This window comes from Colobus angolensis, unplaced genomic scaffold (assembly GCF_000951035.1).
Source record: "Colobus angolensis palliatus isolate OR3802 unplaced genomic scaffold, Cang.pa_1.0 Scaffold73, whole genome shotgun sequence".
NCBI classification, from domain to species: Eukaryota; Metazoa; Chordata; class Mammalia; order Primates; family Cercopithecidae; genus Colobus; species Colobus angolensis.
In genome coordinates, this window is record NW_012121043.1 from 4427979 (window position 1) to 4444311 (window position 16333).

A 16333-nucleotide genomic window follows, 5' to 3' on the forward strand; every position below is an offset into this window, starting at 1 on the left:
ATTTCTGTTGTTTACAAGCTACCCAGTGTATGGTGTTTTATTATAACAGCTTGAAAGCACTAAGACATCATTTCTCTACTAATGAAATTTTCATGTTTTTAGGCCGGGCGCAGTGGCTCATGCCTTAATCCCAGCACTTTGGGAGGCCATGGTGGGTGGATCACGAGGTCAGGAGATTGAGACCAACCTGGCCAACACAGTGAAACCCCATCTCTACTGAAAATACAAAAATTAGCTGGGCAAGGTGGCATGCACCTGTAGTCCCAGCTACTCGGGAGGCTGAGACAGGAAAATTGCTTGAACCCGGGAAGTGGAGGTTGTGGTGAGCTGAGATCGCACCACTGCACTCCAGCCTGGGCGACAGACAGAGCGAGACTCTGTCTCAAAAAAAAAAGAAAGAAAAAGAAAATTTCACGTTTTTACCAAGTTCCACTAAAAATAATTGGATTAATGTATTTATTTTCTAATGAATGTGAAAATGACCTATATCTTAATGGTCCAGGTCACCAGGACTTTGAGAAGTTTTATGACTGTATGAAGGTTCTTCTCTTGGCTGCTTCGTAGTCACCCAATTATTGATGCTGATTTTTCAGCTGAGTCACTGTTTCAGGCTGTGTGGTCAGGCCAGTGTGGCAGAGGTTATAGAGAGGGACCCAAGTTTCACTGTTCTCAACTGCTCTACTACCCCTTCCTAGCTTGGTCCTATTATGCAGAAACTTCTGTTCATTTAAAAGTAGTTGGAAAAGCAGTAGAGTGGCTACTACCCTTTTGCTGTCCCTCTTTAGAGGATAGTGTGGTGTACAACCAGATCCCTGCCCCTTTAGGACTGAAGCATCTATTCTCCTGTTGCTGGCAATTCCTGACTCTCAGTTGCTTCTCTCTTTGGGAGTTGTCTTCAGCTGAACAAACCCACCTTGCCCAATTTCATGGCCTCTTCCCAGAAGCAGATCACAACTTCTAACTGGTCAATTCAGGAATGTAAAAGCCCAACCCCCTTGACCCCAGGCAGAACAGTTATGAAGAACCATCTCACTCTGGAGCACCTTGTAGAATCCAGGCCTCTATTAACTTCATCGGTGAGACTTCTTCTGCCCCTTATCCTCCAAAGATGTTGCCCTGAGAACATTACCCCGTAAATTGTCTACAAGCAAATCTGAGTCTCAGAATCTGTTTCCTAGAAAAATTGACCTACAACACCCCTCTCTAACTCCTCTCAAAGAAAGAGAGATGTAATATTTGTTATTATATCTGAGTTTAGCAGAATAAAATGACCACATATGGCTCAGCCCCTTCCACTCTCTCTTTTTCAGGCCAGCCTTGATGCATGATGGTGCACTGTCCTGCTTGTGCCTTTTGTAGGGAAACTGTACAAGAGTTAGGCCTCAGATTATGTTTTTCAGAGAAAAATCGGATCAATCATCAATCTCTTCATAGTAATGGAGCTCTAAGCTGTATAACAAGGAAGGTGTCCATGGGAATCTTCTCTGAAGTCAAGATTTTCCCCAGAACTGCATGTACCAGAATCTAAATTTAGCTGAAGGCAGCAGGAGGTCTAATTGTGGCATTAAGTCTAATCTAGAATCTCCAATTCTGCCTAATCAATGATTATGCTAATAATTTTATCTTTATTTTCATGATTCCTTTGTTTTCTCAATTGGGTCAAAATTTATGAAACGAATCTTGATTGCTGTCCTAAACCCATACTGACAAAGGGCAGCACGCCACACATGCAATAGAAAAACCTTCATCTTTCACTATTAACCGTTTTAATAGTCGAATTCGCCTAATTTTACCTGATTTACTTATATAAGGAGATGTTATCCCAGTAGTCCCTTAGAGAGGGACACGTCTTAGTCCAAACTTCAGCTTGGACACATAACAATGCAATTTAAGCAAGTAGTTTTCTGAGCCTCAGGTTTCTTATTCATAAATGAAACTAACAAGAACTATCTCAGATTTAGTTTAAGAATTTAAAGTAATAGTGTGTGTGTGTGTGTGTGTGTGTGTGTGCGCGCATATATATAAAGTACCCCAGGTAATGCCTCATATTGTGAATAATAAATGTTCATTCATAGCTCTGTAAGTATGAAGAATTATCATAAATGATATCCCACTGGGTCCTCTCAAGAATTACCAGGGAAAAAAAAAAACCCTCTCGTCTACTTCCAAAAGGTGTGAGAATGGCTTTTCATCTTGATGAGATTATTTCAAGCTGAAATTCTGTAACAAGTCAGTGAATCAAGCTCACACTGAAGCGAACAAGTACAAAGCAGGCCATCAAAATGAAAGAGCAATGATCACATCCATTTCCCCCTTACTGGTAGAATTCAGAGAGGGAAGAACATGCCCTTTACCTGCTAAGAGCATTGTTACTGTTGCCACATAGGTACCACATAAGACAGAGAAGAGCCTCCTGAGACCGGCTGTCCATGAAGGCAGCTGCCAAATTGGGAACTCTAATAAGATCTGGCTTCAGGCATCATATGACTCCCAAGTTGTCTTCATTCTGTTAGTATGTGGCAAAGAAAGAAGGGAAATCTGCGCTGGCTGTCCCATCACACACTCTCCTGCAGAGCGAGTACCGAGTCCCCCGATACTTTGTTTAGAAAAGCAGCTTGAACCCAGTCTCAATAGGAAGCTGAAATGGGTTAGATGGGGCAATGATCAACAATGGAGAGCTCAGTGGAGAAAAGTTAACCAAAATAAGAATGTTCCACTCACGTCACGGGAGAGGTAAAATAAAGCTGAGCATTTATGACTCTGGGGAATTATTTGTTGTGAACCAGCACATGACTAAGGGTTCTCCATGCTACACAAAAGCTAACGAAGGAAAGAATTTCTTTAAGCTTTTGGAAAGAGAGTTCCAGTGTGCCACAAAATGTTCTAGCAAAAGAATCCGGGACCCAGCACTTTGGACTCTAGGAATGCAATGATCAATTCGTCGTTTTGGGCTCTGATGCCTGTGATTTCATGAGCTCAGAACTATGAATACTATTAATATGACTAGTCTGGTTCAAAAGTCAAGCTCAGGCAGTTAACACATGACCTTCAGAACTAGCAAATTCCAGAGAGGAGATGAATGTTCTGTGAAGAAATTATCTCCTTACTATTGGTTTCTAAATCTGTTGAATATAAATTTTATAGTAGTCTTTTAAGTCTTGTATTATTTAAATCAGAGACAGGAAGAGAGGAGAGGAACAAAGGAGGAGGAATAGGAAAGAGAAAAGAAGGAAAGGCAAAGGAGGGTAAAATCAGGGAAAGGAGGGCAACGGAGGGGAGGGGAGGAATAAAATGAATAAAAAATTATTATTTTAAAATATGTTCCCTAATTCTTGTTCAAAAGGCTACACTATAGACTATATTTCAGAAAGCAGTTTCTATAAGTCATACGTGAGGCCTAACAAAAAAAAGGAAGGAAAGAAAAATTACTGAAGTGTACTATTTCTGAATTCTATTAGGCCTGACACATGGTGTAATGCACAGAGACCTGGGAGATTTAAATAATGAGCTCAGTTCTTTGTAAACAGAAGGTACCAGAGATTCCATTTCAAAGGAACAGACTACTAGCCTAAGAGATGAGAGAAGAGCCCCGAGACCTTTCTCAGGCTGTATTGCATGAGCTAGTCATACCAGTTTCTGCAGGAATGCAGAAATTATTGCAAAATGGCTAGGTTCCATAAACACGTTGGTAAAGTTTAACTTTACAGATAAGAAATAATAACTTCAAAACCAATTTCCACCTTTTCTTAAATTAACTTTATCTTGTTAGAGAAAGAAAGAAATCCCGCAGCTTACCTGTATCAAATCCCACACTTGGCACTATGTCTACTGTTCCATGAAAGGCTCCAGCCCATGCTGAGGTAGCAGAGGTGCCTGTAGTCGGTTCTGTCTTTGTGATGTCACACTGGGCAGCAGGAATCCTGGCCGCATGCACTGAAGGCATCAGCAGAGGCCCATAGGATGGATCCAGGGCAGAACCAGCAGGAGGGTGGTGATGGTGGTGGTGATGGTGGCGGTGGCGCATGTGGGCATGAGGGTGGTGGTGCCGCATGTACACGTCATGCATATGGCTGTAGGATGGGCTCACCTGAGATGTCAAAGGATAAGGCCAGGACTCAGACACAGCAGGGGGAGGGGCTGGGCCAGTCTGATGCAGGCTGTGTCCTGGCCAAGGACTGGGATCAGCTGCAGAAAACGTGCCAGGGGGTCCAGTGACCTGGAAGTCAGGATGAACTCCCCCCAGACAAGGTGCAGGTGGGGGCTGGTAAGAGCTGGTCCAAAAGGAAGTTGGGAAACTATTCCATTGGCTTGAGAGAGCTGAGCTGTCTGAGAAGACAGAAAATAAAAAACGTGATTAACGTAAGACTCAGTTTTGGGATAGACTTGCCTCTAATTGTCCAATAATATTTTACAAGCAGTCAAATGAGCATGCACTCTTATTCTTCCCAAACAGGGGTGAACTGATACCAGGTTGGCCTCTGGGCTCGCAAGTCAATGGGTCCGTGTGCAGGATCCAAAGTGTTGAATGAGTCTCCCTCCATTTGCTTTGCTTGGCTTCTGCCGTCACAGTCTGTGCTAAGGTTTGCAATTTGGGGATTGAAAAATTTCATTTCATTCTGAGTACCTTGCAGCTATTAGGCCTAAGAGGAGGTCATAGCTACCCACTTCACTGGTAAAGAAAGCTTATGCCATAAATGAGGTTTATATAAGTTGGAAATGATCATTTTTACCAACTTCTAAATGCAAATACGATTTTCATTTAAAGCAAAGATTTTAATGCCGAAGGTAACAATGAAAGTAAGATCAGAATTACTTATACTCACTAACACTCATTTTCCATTAAGAAGAGTGTATTCCAGCCTCATTTTATTTCTTTATTTTCTGTGGAGATCTGGGAGTCTCTAGACCGAGAATAACAACGGTCAATATTTAAGAGAGTACCAAATGTCCAACACTATGCCATGGGCTTTTCATGGATAATCTCATAGGAGTTTCATTCCAGACCTACGGGGTAATTATTGTTATTATCCCCATGATGAGAAAATCCCAGCAGAGAAGAAGCCTAAGGCTTAAGATGGCAAGAATGGGATTAGGCTTTGAAGCCTCGTGGCCTAAATGGCCAATGGCTGGTCCTCTTCATAAAGTGCCACACGAGGGCACAATTGAAACTATGAACTTCAACAGCTCGAATTTGGTGAAGATCCTATGGAAATGATAAGTGGAGGAAATTCAAGTAGAGGTCACGGGTTTGAGGAACTATTTTGGGGAGACGGAAATATCAAAGAATAGCACTTAGAGACAAATAAGAAAGAAAAATCATCCCCTAACTCTTCATCAATTCAATTTCCTACTCGATCATAACACGTTTATACATGACCTACTATGTATCAAACGTAGGCGCCAGGGATGACCAAATGGACACCATTTTTAGTCACAATCTGCAGAAGGATAGATAAGTAAAAACAGACATGTGCAAGGTGACGCGGTAGGTATTCTCCCAACAGGAAGCACAGAGAGCACCGACCCAGCTTAGAAAGTGATAGGTAAGTGGAAGCTGACAGGCTGAGTAGGGGCTAGCCCTGGGAAGAGAGCTTTAGGCAAATGGATCAGCACATAAGGAAAGGCCATATATCACACACACACGCGCGCACACACACACACACACAGGACAACAGCAGCATTTGAAAGACAAAAAGAGTTCGGTAGGCAGAAGGTGGCAAAAGAAAAAATGAGACTATTGAAATAAGGACCCAGACGGGTGTGACTTGCTGGCCAAGGTACTGAATGTAAATTCTATTCTGAGGTGGTAGGGTCTCAGTGGGCTTTGAAGGGTTTTAATCTAGGAAGTGACATAGTCAAATCCATTTGTAGAAAGGTCAGTGCCTCCACCTGTAGCCTGCTGCCTACAGTATTGTGTAACTGAACAAACACTGGGCTGGCAGACCAAGGAGCCCAGCTTTCATCCTAGGTCTTACCCTAGGACTCTCATTTTATCACCCCGTATGGACCCATTGGTCTTTCCATGGCTTACTTTCTTTCACTAAGAAAATGAAGTATTTGAATCCATTAATTCAAATTTTCTACTGGCTTAATACTGCTAACAGTCTGTGAAGTGACCTATGGATTATTTTTAACTATAGAAGAAGATATCTTCTAAAGACATTAGTTATGCAAGTTTAAAGAGAGTATTTGTATACTGAGTTCCACATAAAAGAAACTTGCTAGATCTTTCCATTGAATGAAGGGTAAGAATGGAGGATATCTTAGGAAGTATTTTAAAATAAGAATATTCAAAACATTATCTATGTTCTCACTTCATAAATTTCCAGGCCATACTTTTCTTACCTCAGGGAAAGCTTAAAAATCTTCAATCAACCACCACATACATCATTTGGTTAACATAATTAGGCTATTAATGTGGTGTTTGAACATCTCCTCTCCCCTAAAGGCTGTGGCAGCAGCACTGCAAGCTCTTCTATTCTCTCCCCTTCAGCCAGGCATGGGCACCAGCACTGTGATCATTTATCCCATCTATCCTGTGGTCAAACAGCTATTCACAGTCAATTCCCTCCCTCACAACATCTTCATCGATCTCAAAACACTCGGGAGAAATCTAGGAGATGATGTTCTTCAAAAAGCAAAGAATGGAAGTGCACACTTTAAGTCTTCAACAAACCTCAGGAAACTTGTAATTGAATGGTTTTGTTAAAATCAAAATCTATCCAAAAACACCCCCTAAAATCAACCTTACTGGCATTGAGGTAAATATGTTTTCTTGAATTAACAATTGTCTCTTTGCAACATATGAAAAATACTATTAATGACAAGAAGGAAAGTCATATAAGTTGTAAGAAGAGAATTCAATGTGCCTTAGGTGATGGTCATTTGTAGAATATTTCAGTCACACCCACAATGAAAGCCATCAATGTTTAAAGCTTAAAACCCATGCACAGAGTTTAGAGAGGCTCCTTGTTCTACAGAGTTCATCCCTGCTACCACACGTCTGCCACGTTGCTCTCACAACCCCCATCTTGTGGGACCAAAGCCTTCATTCTGCTCCTAACTTCCATCTCCTGAGGGTCTAGAATCCTATTATGAAAACTAGGTAACCCCAACCACAAGTAAGTGCCGGAGATACAGAATTCCCCTTATTAAAATTCACTATCAAGATGTCAAAAGTACAGAGTATATACCATTTCTCTGTATGCTTTTAGTCTCATTTATAGGTACATGGAGCCAATCTTATTTTATAGATGCTTATGCAGTTTGAATATGCAGGCACAAAAGGGAATAATGAATGAATTCCTTATCAAAAATATTATTGGTCTATTTATGAAGTACTGTACCATGATTAGTGAATACATTATTATTGAAAGTAGAAATCTGTTTTTGAAAATGCATTCCATAAAGAATGAACAGAGTTTAAAAATGCTCCAGGGAAAAATAAAATTAAAAGGAACTTAATATTTTCCCAGTCAGTATGTCTCTTGAGATTAATATAAAGTTTGCAAAGATCTATGCAGCCCTTTAAAAAAAAAAACCTGTTGCATTTACAACTGAAACAATATTGAATTGAAAATCAGTTTATGAAGAAGTTTATACTTCAGAATCACTATTTGGTGTCTTGCTTGTTTAAAGAAAAAAATCTTGATGCAAAGGAAGAGATGATATGCTTTGTTTCATGCCTGAGAATCAGTGTGCTTATTTCATATGTATGTAAATTTTTTTCATTACATGATTCTTTGCTTATGAGTACTTAATCACAGCCATATTTGTTGGATGAAGAAAACATATGAAAAGCTGTATGAGCTATTTCTATGCAATATTACATTTCAGGTTAGTGAGGGCAATACAGTACTTTATGCTATTAACACTATATGGTGACTTTGGATTCAATATTACCCGATACACAGATGATGTTAACCGATATTTGGATGATGTTGACACTGACAGTCTAACACATACAAAAAGCCCAACTATAATTTTGATTCAATATGCATTTGGGGTTAAAAATATTACATACACAGACATACACACAAGTTTATTTCTAGACAAAAAAGAAAATGGTAATATTGATACATTGTCTAGTACAATCCACTCAAAGCAAACCTAGTAATCTCACTATCTGATTTAGACTGGAACACGGTACACCAGGTATTTCTTTCAATTTCATAATAGCTGGGATACTTTTTACATTGATTCTAAATGTCTCTTTAAAACACACACATACACACACACACAACAATTTTAAAAAATCTCAGGGTAAAAAAGTTAAGAAAGATAAGATTCAAAATTTAAAGAATGATACAGCTTATTAATTTTGAAAATAATAGCAACTAAATTAAAAGGAAAACAGGACAATGAAGTGTTGCAGAAACTCTAAGTCATCTTAAAATTTTCCAGAAAACACATTAGAATCAATATTGATTAAAACATCATTATTAAATGTTAAAAGGTAACATTTTTACATTTTTTATTAATATCAGTTAAAAAACAAAATTCTACTCAATTCTTAACCTAAAGTGTTCTTGCTGTAATTTCATTGCCATTCTCTTGTTGTTCTTCCCACGAAAATAAATGGCTGGGTCAGAGGTGAAATGACATGTGTTCCCGTGTTTTCTGTCATTCAGTAATTATGCATTACCATTATGTCTGAAGATTGCCCTCTAGTTTCTTTCTTCTAGAGTTGCTCAAAATGGGCCTTGTGACTCTACCATGACAGTTTCAAGGGATGATGTCAGAGGCTGATACTCCTTGGAGGCAGCAGGGTGAGGTTAGTCACGCCTCACTTTTTTCCCCATGTCTTGGTCCTCTGGACATTCTGTTCATTTCCAGTATCAGCCAGCTCATCAGACAGGCCCTTCTTTTCCTTTCTCCATTCGACTAGTTAGGTTTCGTATTTATTTCGAGATTTTTTTTTCCCATGAGAATGAATTGCTCAAGCAGACCCTATGTACATCAATGAGCTAATAGATAATTTTCTTTGCAACTACAATATCAGTAAGATTAGCACTCAGTATGGTTTTAAGTCAGTGATCTACTCTGCTATGGCTTGACATAACTCCTGCCCTTTTCTACAGGTACACACACACTCATTTCCGTAAAGATCAGTGCACAGACATATTTGAAGCCAATGTTTAGCTCTGTGCCAAATTAATCATATAGATTATTTTAAAAATCTTTATGATAACACTAGGAGAAGGTATCAATAAACACATATTTATATGGAGATAAGGGAACAATCATATTCATTAGGTTTTTTCTTTTTTTTTCTTTCTTTTTTTTTTTGTGATGGAGTCTTGCCCTGTCACCCAGGCTAGAGTGCAATGGCACAATCTCAACTCACTGCAACCTCTGCCTCCCGGGTTCAAGTGATTCCCCTGTCTCAGCCTCCCAAGTAGCTGAGATTACAGGTGGCTGCCACCATGCCTGGCTAATTTTTTGTATTTTTAGTAGAGACGGGGTTTCACAATGTTGCCCAGACTGGTCTCAAACTCCTGACCTCAGGTGATCCGCCAGCCTTGGACTCCCAAAGTGCTGGGATTACAGGCATGAGCCACCACGCCCGGCTCATCAGGTTTTCTTAATGGAAAGAAATAAATTATTTCAACCCTGTTAATACATATAGCAGGATTAGAGGTAACTGGTAAGACATTGCCAAATAAAATACATGTACTTCCTGTCATTAAGTGTTTGCCTTACAGCTGAAAAACATCTAAAAAAACTTTCCTAGCTTCATCAAGGAGATATACATTCAAAGTATAACCATTATTCCATTATTAGCTGACACACACTATTCTTTGTCTAAAGATTTACCATAGAAATCTATTTTACAGTTAAACTTGATTCAGTTATTTAATTTGTTTGTGGCATGGTAGCACTTCTGTGACACTGTAATAACTTTACGCTGTAAACTAGACCCTTTAACACTTGGTCAGCAGTTCCTTTCTAAGCATCATCGCCATGGCCACTAACATTATCATTAGCCTTTAGTTTCTACTATTATCTAAGACTCTGTGTTTTCTACCAAAAACACAAAGTTCCAGAAAACAATGTTCCTGGATAAAGGCTCACGGTTTGTTTTCTATGTGCCAAATGAGTGGAAACTTACTTAAGGAAAAGAGAAAAGGCATCTGACTTTCATTTAGCACCTTGAGTCAAGCTCTATGCTAAATTATTCATATACATTATTTAAAAATCTTTACAATAACTCTAGGAGATGGGTATCAATAAACACATATTACAGTTGAGGAAGTCGACGTAAGAGATTTCAATTTAGTAATCCAAGATCACATTGCAAGCAGAAGGCAAAGGCTGGAACATGAATCTAAAACAAATGGACTCCAAAGGCTGCATTGTCCAATTCTGTGTAGCCTTGCCAATTAATATGAAATTGCCACCAACTCTCCTATTTTATGAGAATAAAAATGTGAATCTCATTTTATTGAACCTCTTCTTTAAGACACTTTCTATATCTTTAATTATCATTTGTGGCTGTCCTACAAATCCTACACAAGTTTTATATATTTATCTAAATCTGACTAATTCACAACTGAAGACAATTATGGCAAACATCTAAGAAAGGCAAATAATACCTTTGAAATTATAGAACTTTACAGAAGAAAAGATTTTTACCAATTCTTTAATTCAACCCCCTTATTTTATAAATAAGAAAGCTGTACCCAAAGATTTCATATAACTTATTTCCAAGAAATTTGCTATTAAAGACTCTTTTGTCTTCTAATTCTGGATACATGGTATGAAATTGGTTCATTTAATTCAGTCACTTAATCATTAAATTAATATCTATTTCAGATTTTCCACATAGAAACACATTGTCGTGAGCATCAGAAAAAAATGAGGTACCATAAGAAGATACGGTATTTGTAGACTTAGTGGGAGAAGAGGAGCTAAAAATTGAAGTGCATGCTGTGTTCTCCTGGTATACTCTGAAAAACTGATGGAAAAAGCTCTCAAATAGCCGGGCATGGGAGCTGGCGCCTGTCATCCCAGCACTTTGGGAGGCCAAGGCAGGTGGATCACCTGAGGTCAGGAGTTCAAGACCAGCCTGGCCAACATGGTGAAACCCTGTCTCTACTAAAAAAATACAAAAATTAGCTGAGCATGGTGGAGGGCCCCTGTAATCCCAGCTACTCTGGAGGCTGAGGCAGGAGAATTGCTAGAACCGGGGAGGCAGAGGTTGCAGTGAGCCGGGATCGTGCCAATGCACTCCAGCCTGGGTGACAAGAGCGAAACTCCTCAAAAAAAAAGTTCTAAAACATCTGTTCTCCACCTATCACTTTGCATTCCATTCGCCTCACATCAGCATCTTTGCTTCTCATTAAATATTCTAAGCTCATTCCATCCTCAGGGCCTTTGTACTGTCTGTCCCCTGTGTGTAGAATTATTTTCCCCTAGGTAACCACATGATGAGTATTCTTACTTCCTTCAGCTATCTGCTCAAACGTAACTGTGCCCCACAGGGCTTTTGTTATCACCTTATGTAAAATAACATCTTTTGTAACAATTGTTTGTTTCCTGTTTCTACCCCAAAACATCAGCTCCATGAGGGTAGAGCCTTGGGCTGTCTCAGGACTTAGCACATTGCCTAACACATAGCAGGAGGTTAATAAATGTTTGCTGAGTATGTCAATGAATAAAACAGGTGACATATTTGAAGATCAAATTTAAGATGGTTCCAAGAAAATTTTAGTAATAGTTATGAAAACATTGCCTTGATTAGCCCTTTCTATGTTATAATGTAACATCTGCTAAAGGACCTTGTGTAATGTGTTATGCAAATTACAGGGAAAATGCTGATGTGTTGCAGGGTTTCCACACATTCACAACATCCCACTGAAAATTATATATATTTTGAATATGATACCATAGATGATCACTCTGGCACCAAGAAATAATTTAGGACATTAATTCTGATTTTTCAGGTTAAATGATAACAAGGTTGCATATGCCCATGTGCTAAAAGAAGTAGACATTATATGTAGTAGTCTCTTGGGACTGATTATCTTAATAGGATTCATTATTAATATATCAAATTATTTATTAAAGCCATCTAATTCACTAATGTTTTCCTATTTTCTTCCTCTACAAATGATTAAAATTATTCATCACATCCTGTTAAATAGGACATTAGTCTACTACGCAAGCATCAGAGGCTTCCAAGGACTAAGTCTCAGTTCTCATAGTAAGTCCACAATATTTACTAATGAAATAAGTAGAACATTTTTCAATTCATTTCCATCAAGGCCTTGGATATTTTATCTGTAATCCACCTTACCCTTTATAGTCACTGTTTAGTGTTGTTTACATTTACTGAAGAGAAAAATAAAGAAGGAAGGAAAGAAAAAAAAAGAGGAGAGGAGAGGAGGCAAGCAGGGAGGGAATGAAGGAGAGAGGGTAAGAAGGGAGGGAGGGAGAGAAGAAAAGAAAGATAAAGTAGGTTAAGAAAAGCTCAGGCCCAGCAATTCCACGTGGCCAGGACTTCTACAGTGGAGCAGAACCATTCCAGTGCTTCAGAGAAGGTACCACTAGTCACTGCTCACTGCTCACCTGGCCCCGCCCACAGGTGGCCAGCTTTTCCTCATGACAGGAATCACCCAGAGCCCTTGTTCAAGTGTGATTCCCACACCTTCCTATGAAGATTCCAGTTCAATAGACTCGAGATAAAGGGGTCCTGCCAACTGTCCTTAACAGGACGAGATCAATGATTATCAAACTCAAGCCTGCATTGGAGTCACTGGGAGGGCTGGTTAAAACACAGAGTGCCCCATCCCAGAGTTTCTGATTCTGCAGGTCTGGGGTAGAGCCCAAGAATTTGCACTTCTAACAAGCTCCCATGTGACACCGATGTTCCTGGTCAGGAAAATCATACCTCGAGAACCATTTTACTAGATCATTCCTATAACCAGGTGAATTTGGAAGAAATCATCACTGTAACAAATTTCTCTGAAGCTGTCATTGGAAATGACATACGATGTTTTTCTCTAAACCTGTAATTACCCTGATTTAGATGTCACCAATAATTTTCTGTGAGTCAGAAATCAGTTTCGAACACATCTCTGTGACCTCAATACAGAGAGAAATAAAGAAGTCCAACGTGCAGCTCTTTCTTTATCAAGGTAAAAACACTACTTTAAACCATGTAGATGCTGCCAAAAATGCCTAGATTGTATACTACAAAGAGTTAATACAACCACCAATCAGGATAGAGAAGTCTATTAAAAGAACACAGACAGCTTTCAATGTCTGTATTCGTGGGTCAGACTCAGGTCTCTGGTATGTCACCACGTAGCACCTACTGGAATGAGCAAGAGCTAATTTTTTAAAGGCTGATTTAGACACGCCTATTATTTAGAGATCCAAATTGGGCCACTGGGGCTTTAGGAATGATGCTTCGCAGCTCAATGCAGCCACTATAAACTCAAGCCGGTTGTATCGCTCCTTTCCATGAGGAATTTAAGGGGTGTGACTGCATCCTTTCCAACCCTGCATTCCACATGTGACAAAACCGATCCAGCTGTTTGTCTGAAAGAAATTCCTCGCTGTCCTTAAATATTAAAAAGCAAGTGGATATCCATCCTCAGGGGCAAGTCTCCAGCTGGAACCTGGTACGGTACGGGCAGTTGCCAAACAAAGACAGTGCCCTGGAGAGCGTCTGCTTTTGAATTCTTACCTCGCCACAGGGGGGTTAGCCCCATCTTGCTTTTTGAAATGGCAGATTCTGGATGGAGGGTGATGGCTTGGCCCAAAGCTCTTGAGAAGTGTTCATCCACTACTGACCCAATGTCTCCCTGGAAATAAGTGAAAAGGACACAGCGAGAGTTAAGGTACTCCATCTCGGCAGGCTGGTCTTTCTCCTCCTCCTCCTCCTCCTCATCCTCCTCCTCTTGTTTGCTGGGAAGGGTGACTTCCAGAGAGTCCTGCATCTTGCTGAATACCGCTAACTTCTTCTGGGATGGAATAAACAAAACACAGTATCAAAGACAGTTTGTAAAAAGGCATTCACTAGTTAAGTTTTCACTTTAAAAAAAAAATCTAAATATTAACATATGTTTGCAAACTGATTCTACTTCATCTGCTTTATTCCATCTTTTTCCTCCCCAAACCACTTGCCTCCTTCCCACACTAAAAAAAAAATAATAATAATAATAATAAAAAGTCTATGGTTCTACCTTTGGCAAACAAACATAAAAGCCCATTATCAAATAGCATCTTTTCAAAATAGGATTTTGTTTTTGTTTTTGCTTTTTGTTGTTTCATCTAGCTAGGCCAACAGGAGAACGACATTTTTAAAAAAGTTTTTCTTCCCAGTTTTGGTTTACTTTTAAAAATGTAATGTACAGCAGTGTTACGGTTTAGGACAGAGAGGAATGACTGTCTGGGGGTGGGGTGGAGAAGAAAAGAACTTTTCATAAATAAAATAAACTAAAATAAAAACAGGAATGTAGCATCTTATAAAAGGATTTGGCAGATGTGCTGAGCTCATTTCTCAAAAATCAAACTAAAATGACAAAATAAGTCTGTGTGAAGATGCATTTTACATGGAACATATTTTTCAGATGTTCCACTTACCATCATTATCATGAGGGGAAAAAGTTTGATTATGGCTTGCTGAAAATATTATAAAATACTAGTAGCAGGTTAATCTTTCAAATAAAAATGAGAAAGATGTGTTAATTTAAGATGTTTAAAATATATGATAACTCTCATAATAATATACATTATGTCAGACATGTTTCTAAAACTTTCTATTTATCACCTCATTTAATCTTTATAATTCTATAACATGGCTATTAATACTATCCATATTGTAAAGATTATAAAGCTAAAGCACAGAAAACTTAAGTTACTTGCCAGAAGTCACAAACCATGTAAGCTGCAGAGTCAGAATGCATAAGAAACTCATACAGGCATAGACACATGTGTGCACACATATGTGCTGGGGAATGGCAGGGAGGGATATCTAGAGTATAGATATGCATGTGCATACATGTGGTGGGGAAAGGCAGGGAGGGACATCAAGAGTAAAACAATTACAAAAATGTATTTTGTATTGTTTTTCTGTGTAATACATTTATAGTTAATAAACATTTTGTTATTCCTGCTTTTCAATATTTCCAAACATTTTTCACTGAGCACATATTACATTTATTATCAACTTCAATGCGAATTACATATAAGAAGATAATGCTAAAGATTGTGAAACGTATTATTCTAGTGACCAAACGAGCTTTCTCTGTCATCCTTATGTCTGCAAAACCTGATCCTTGATCATATCATGTTTTTTTACTTTGAAAAAAATGCATGCTGGAAAATGAATGTGAATAGAAAAAGATAAATCACTCCAGAATACCTAGTAATTTTTCATATGTTAACAAAATACATACCCCAGACTCTATATTTTTAATGTAATTACTAGCTTCAATATCTATAGCTCCAAATTATAAATGCACCATTCAACAATTTGGCCCCTTTCCCCTAGCAGTGAATATGTTGCTCTTGTATAAGGTGAGTACTGAAATATTCAGATATACTATGAGCTTCTAGTTATCATTTCAGGATGGTTATTTATAAATATATATTTTGCTTTTATTTAAAATTTGTGTCAGTATGGTTATGATTTGTTGATGAATAGATAATTCATTCTTTGTAAGTGAATGTGCCTTGCTGATGAATAGGTAATTGCAATGACTGAGTGTTTTTATTTCTCATAATCCACTTCTGCACAGATTTGAACATTTTTATATTTAACTTCAATAGTAAAAACACCATAGAAACATATGGTATGTGTAAAATTAGGGAATCGAGCTAAATAACCTCTAAAGCTACTCTTAGTTTTAAATTCTATTCTAAAATTAAATGAATATTATAATTTATTAGTCAAATCACAGTGCTGCTTCTTTGGGTGCATGTATATTTACCTAAAACATGTACTGTTTTAACCGTATGCACACACTCTCTGTTGAATATTCTGGCACATTAGAAAAGCAGCTCTGTATTTACATGAAAACAAAAACCCTAAAACCTATCTACATGGTGGCATCATTGTCCACAAGTGTTCATTATTATTCGTGGAACTAATTTCTTTTTTCTGTTATTGTCCAGCTCAGCATCAGTTTGTGAGAGTGGGGCTCTGCATATAAATGCTTTATTTGTTTAATTGTAACATTCATTCTTTAAATAGTAGAGCCTGGCTATGTTAACAATCCAAATAAAGTCAACGTTTTATTTTATCCTTAATTGACAGCAATTAATTCTTAGATGAAATAAAAGTGAAGTTTTATATATATTTATATATGTTTATATATATTTA

General features: G+C 38.3%; 1 protein-coding gene across 1 annotated transcript in view; it reads right to left on the bottom strand.

Moving 5' to 3' along the window:
- Nucleotides 1–16333, bottom strand: part of VGLL3 (vestigial-like family member 3) — a 52528-nt gene that overhangs the window by 26085 nt on the left and 10110 nt on the right. The window contains exons 2-3 of the mRNA XM_011927580.1: nucleotides 13694–13970; nucleotides 3796–4326 (exon numbers count right to left, since the gene is read on the bottom strand). Coding sequence (XP_011782970.1) covers nucleotides 3796–4326; nucleotides 13694–13970 — 808 coding nt within the window. The remainder of the gene's footprint in view (nucleotides 1–3795; nucleotides 4327–13693; nucleotides 13971–16333) is intronic.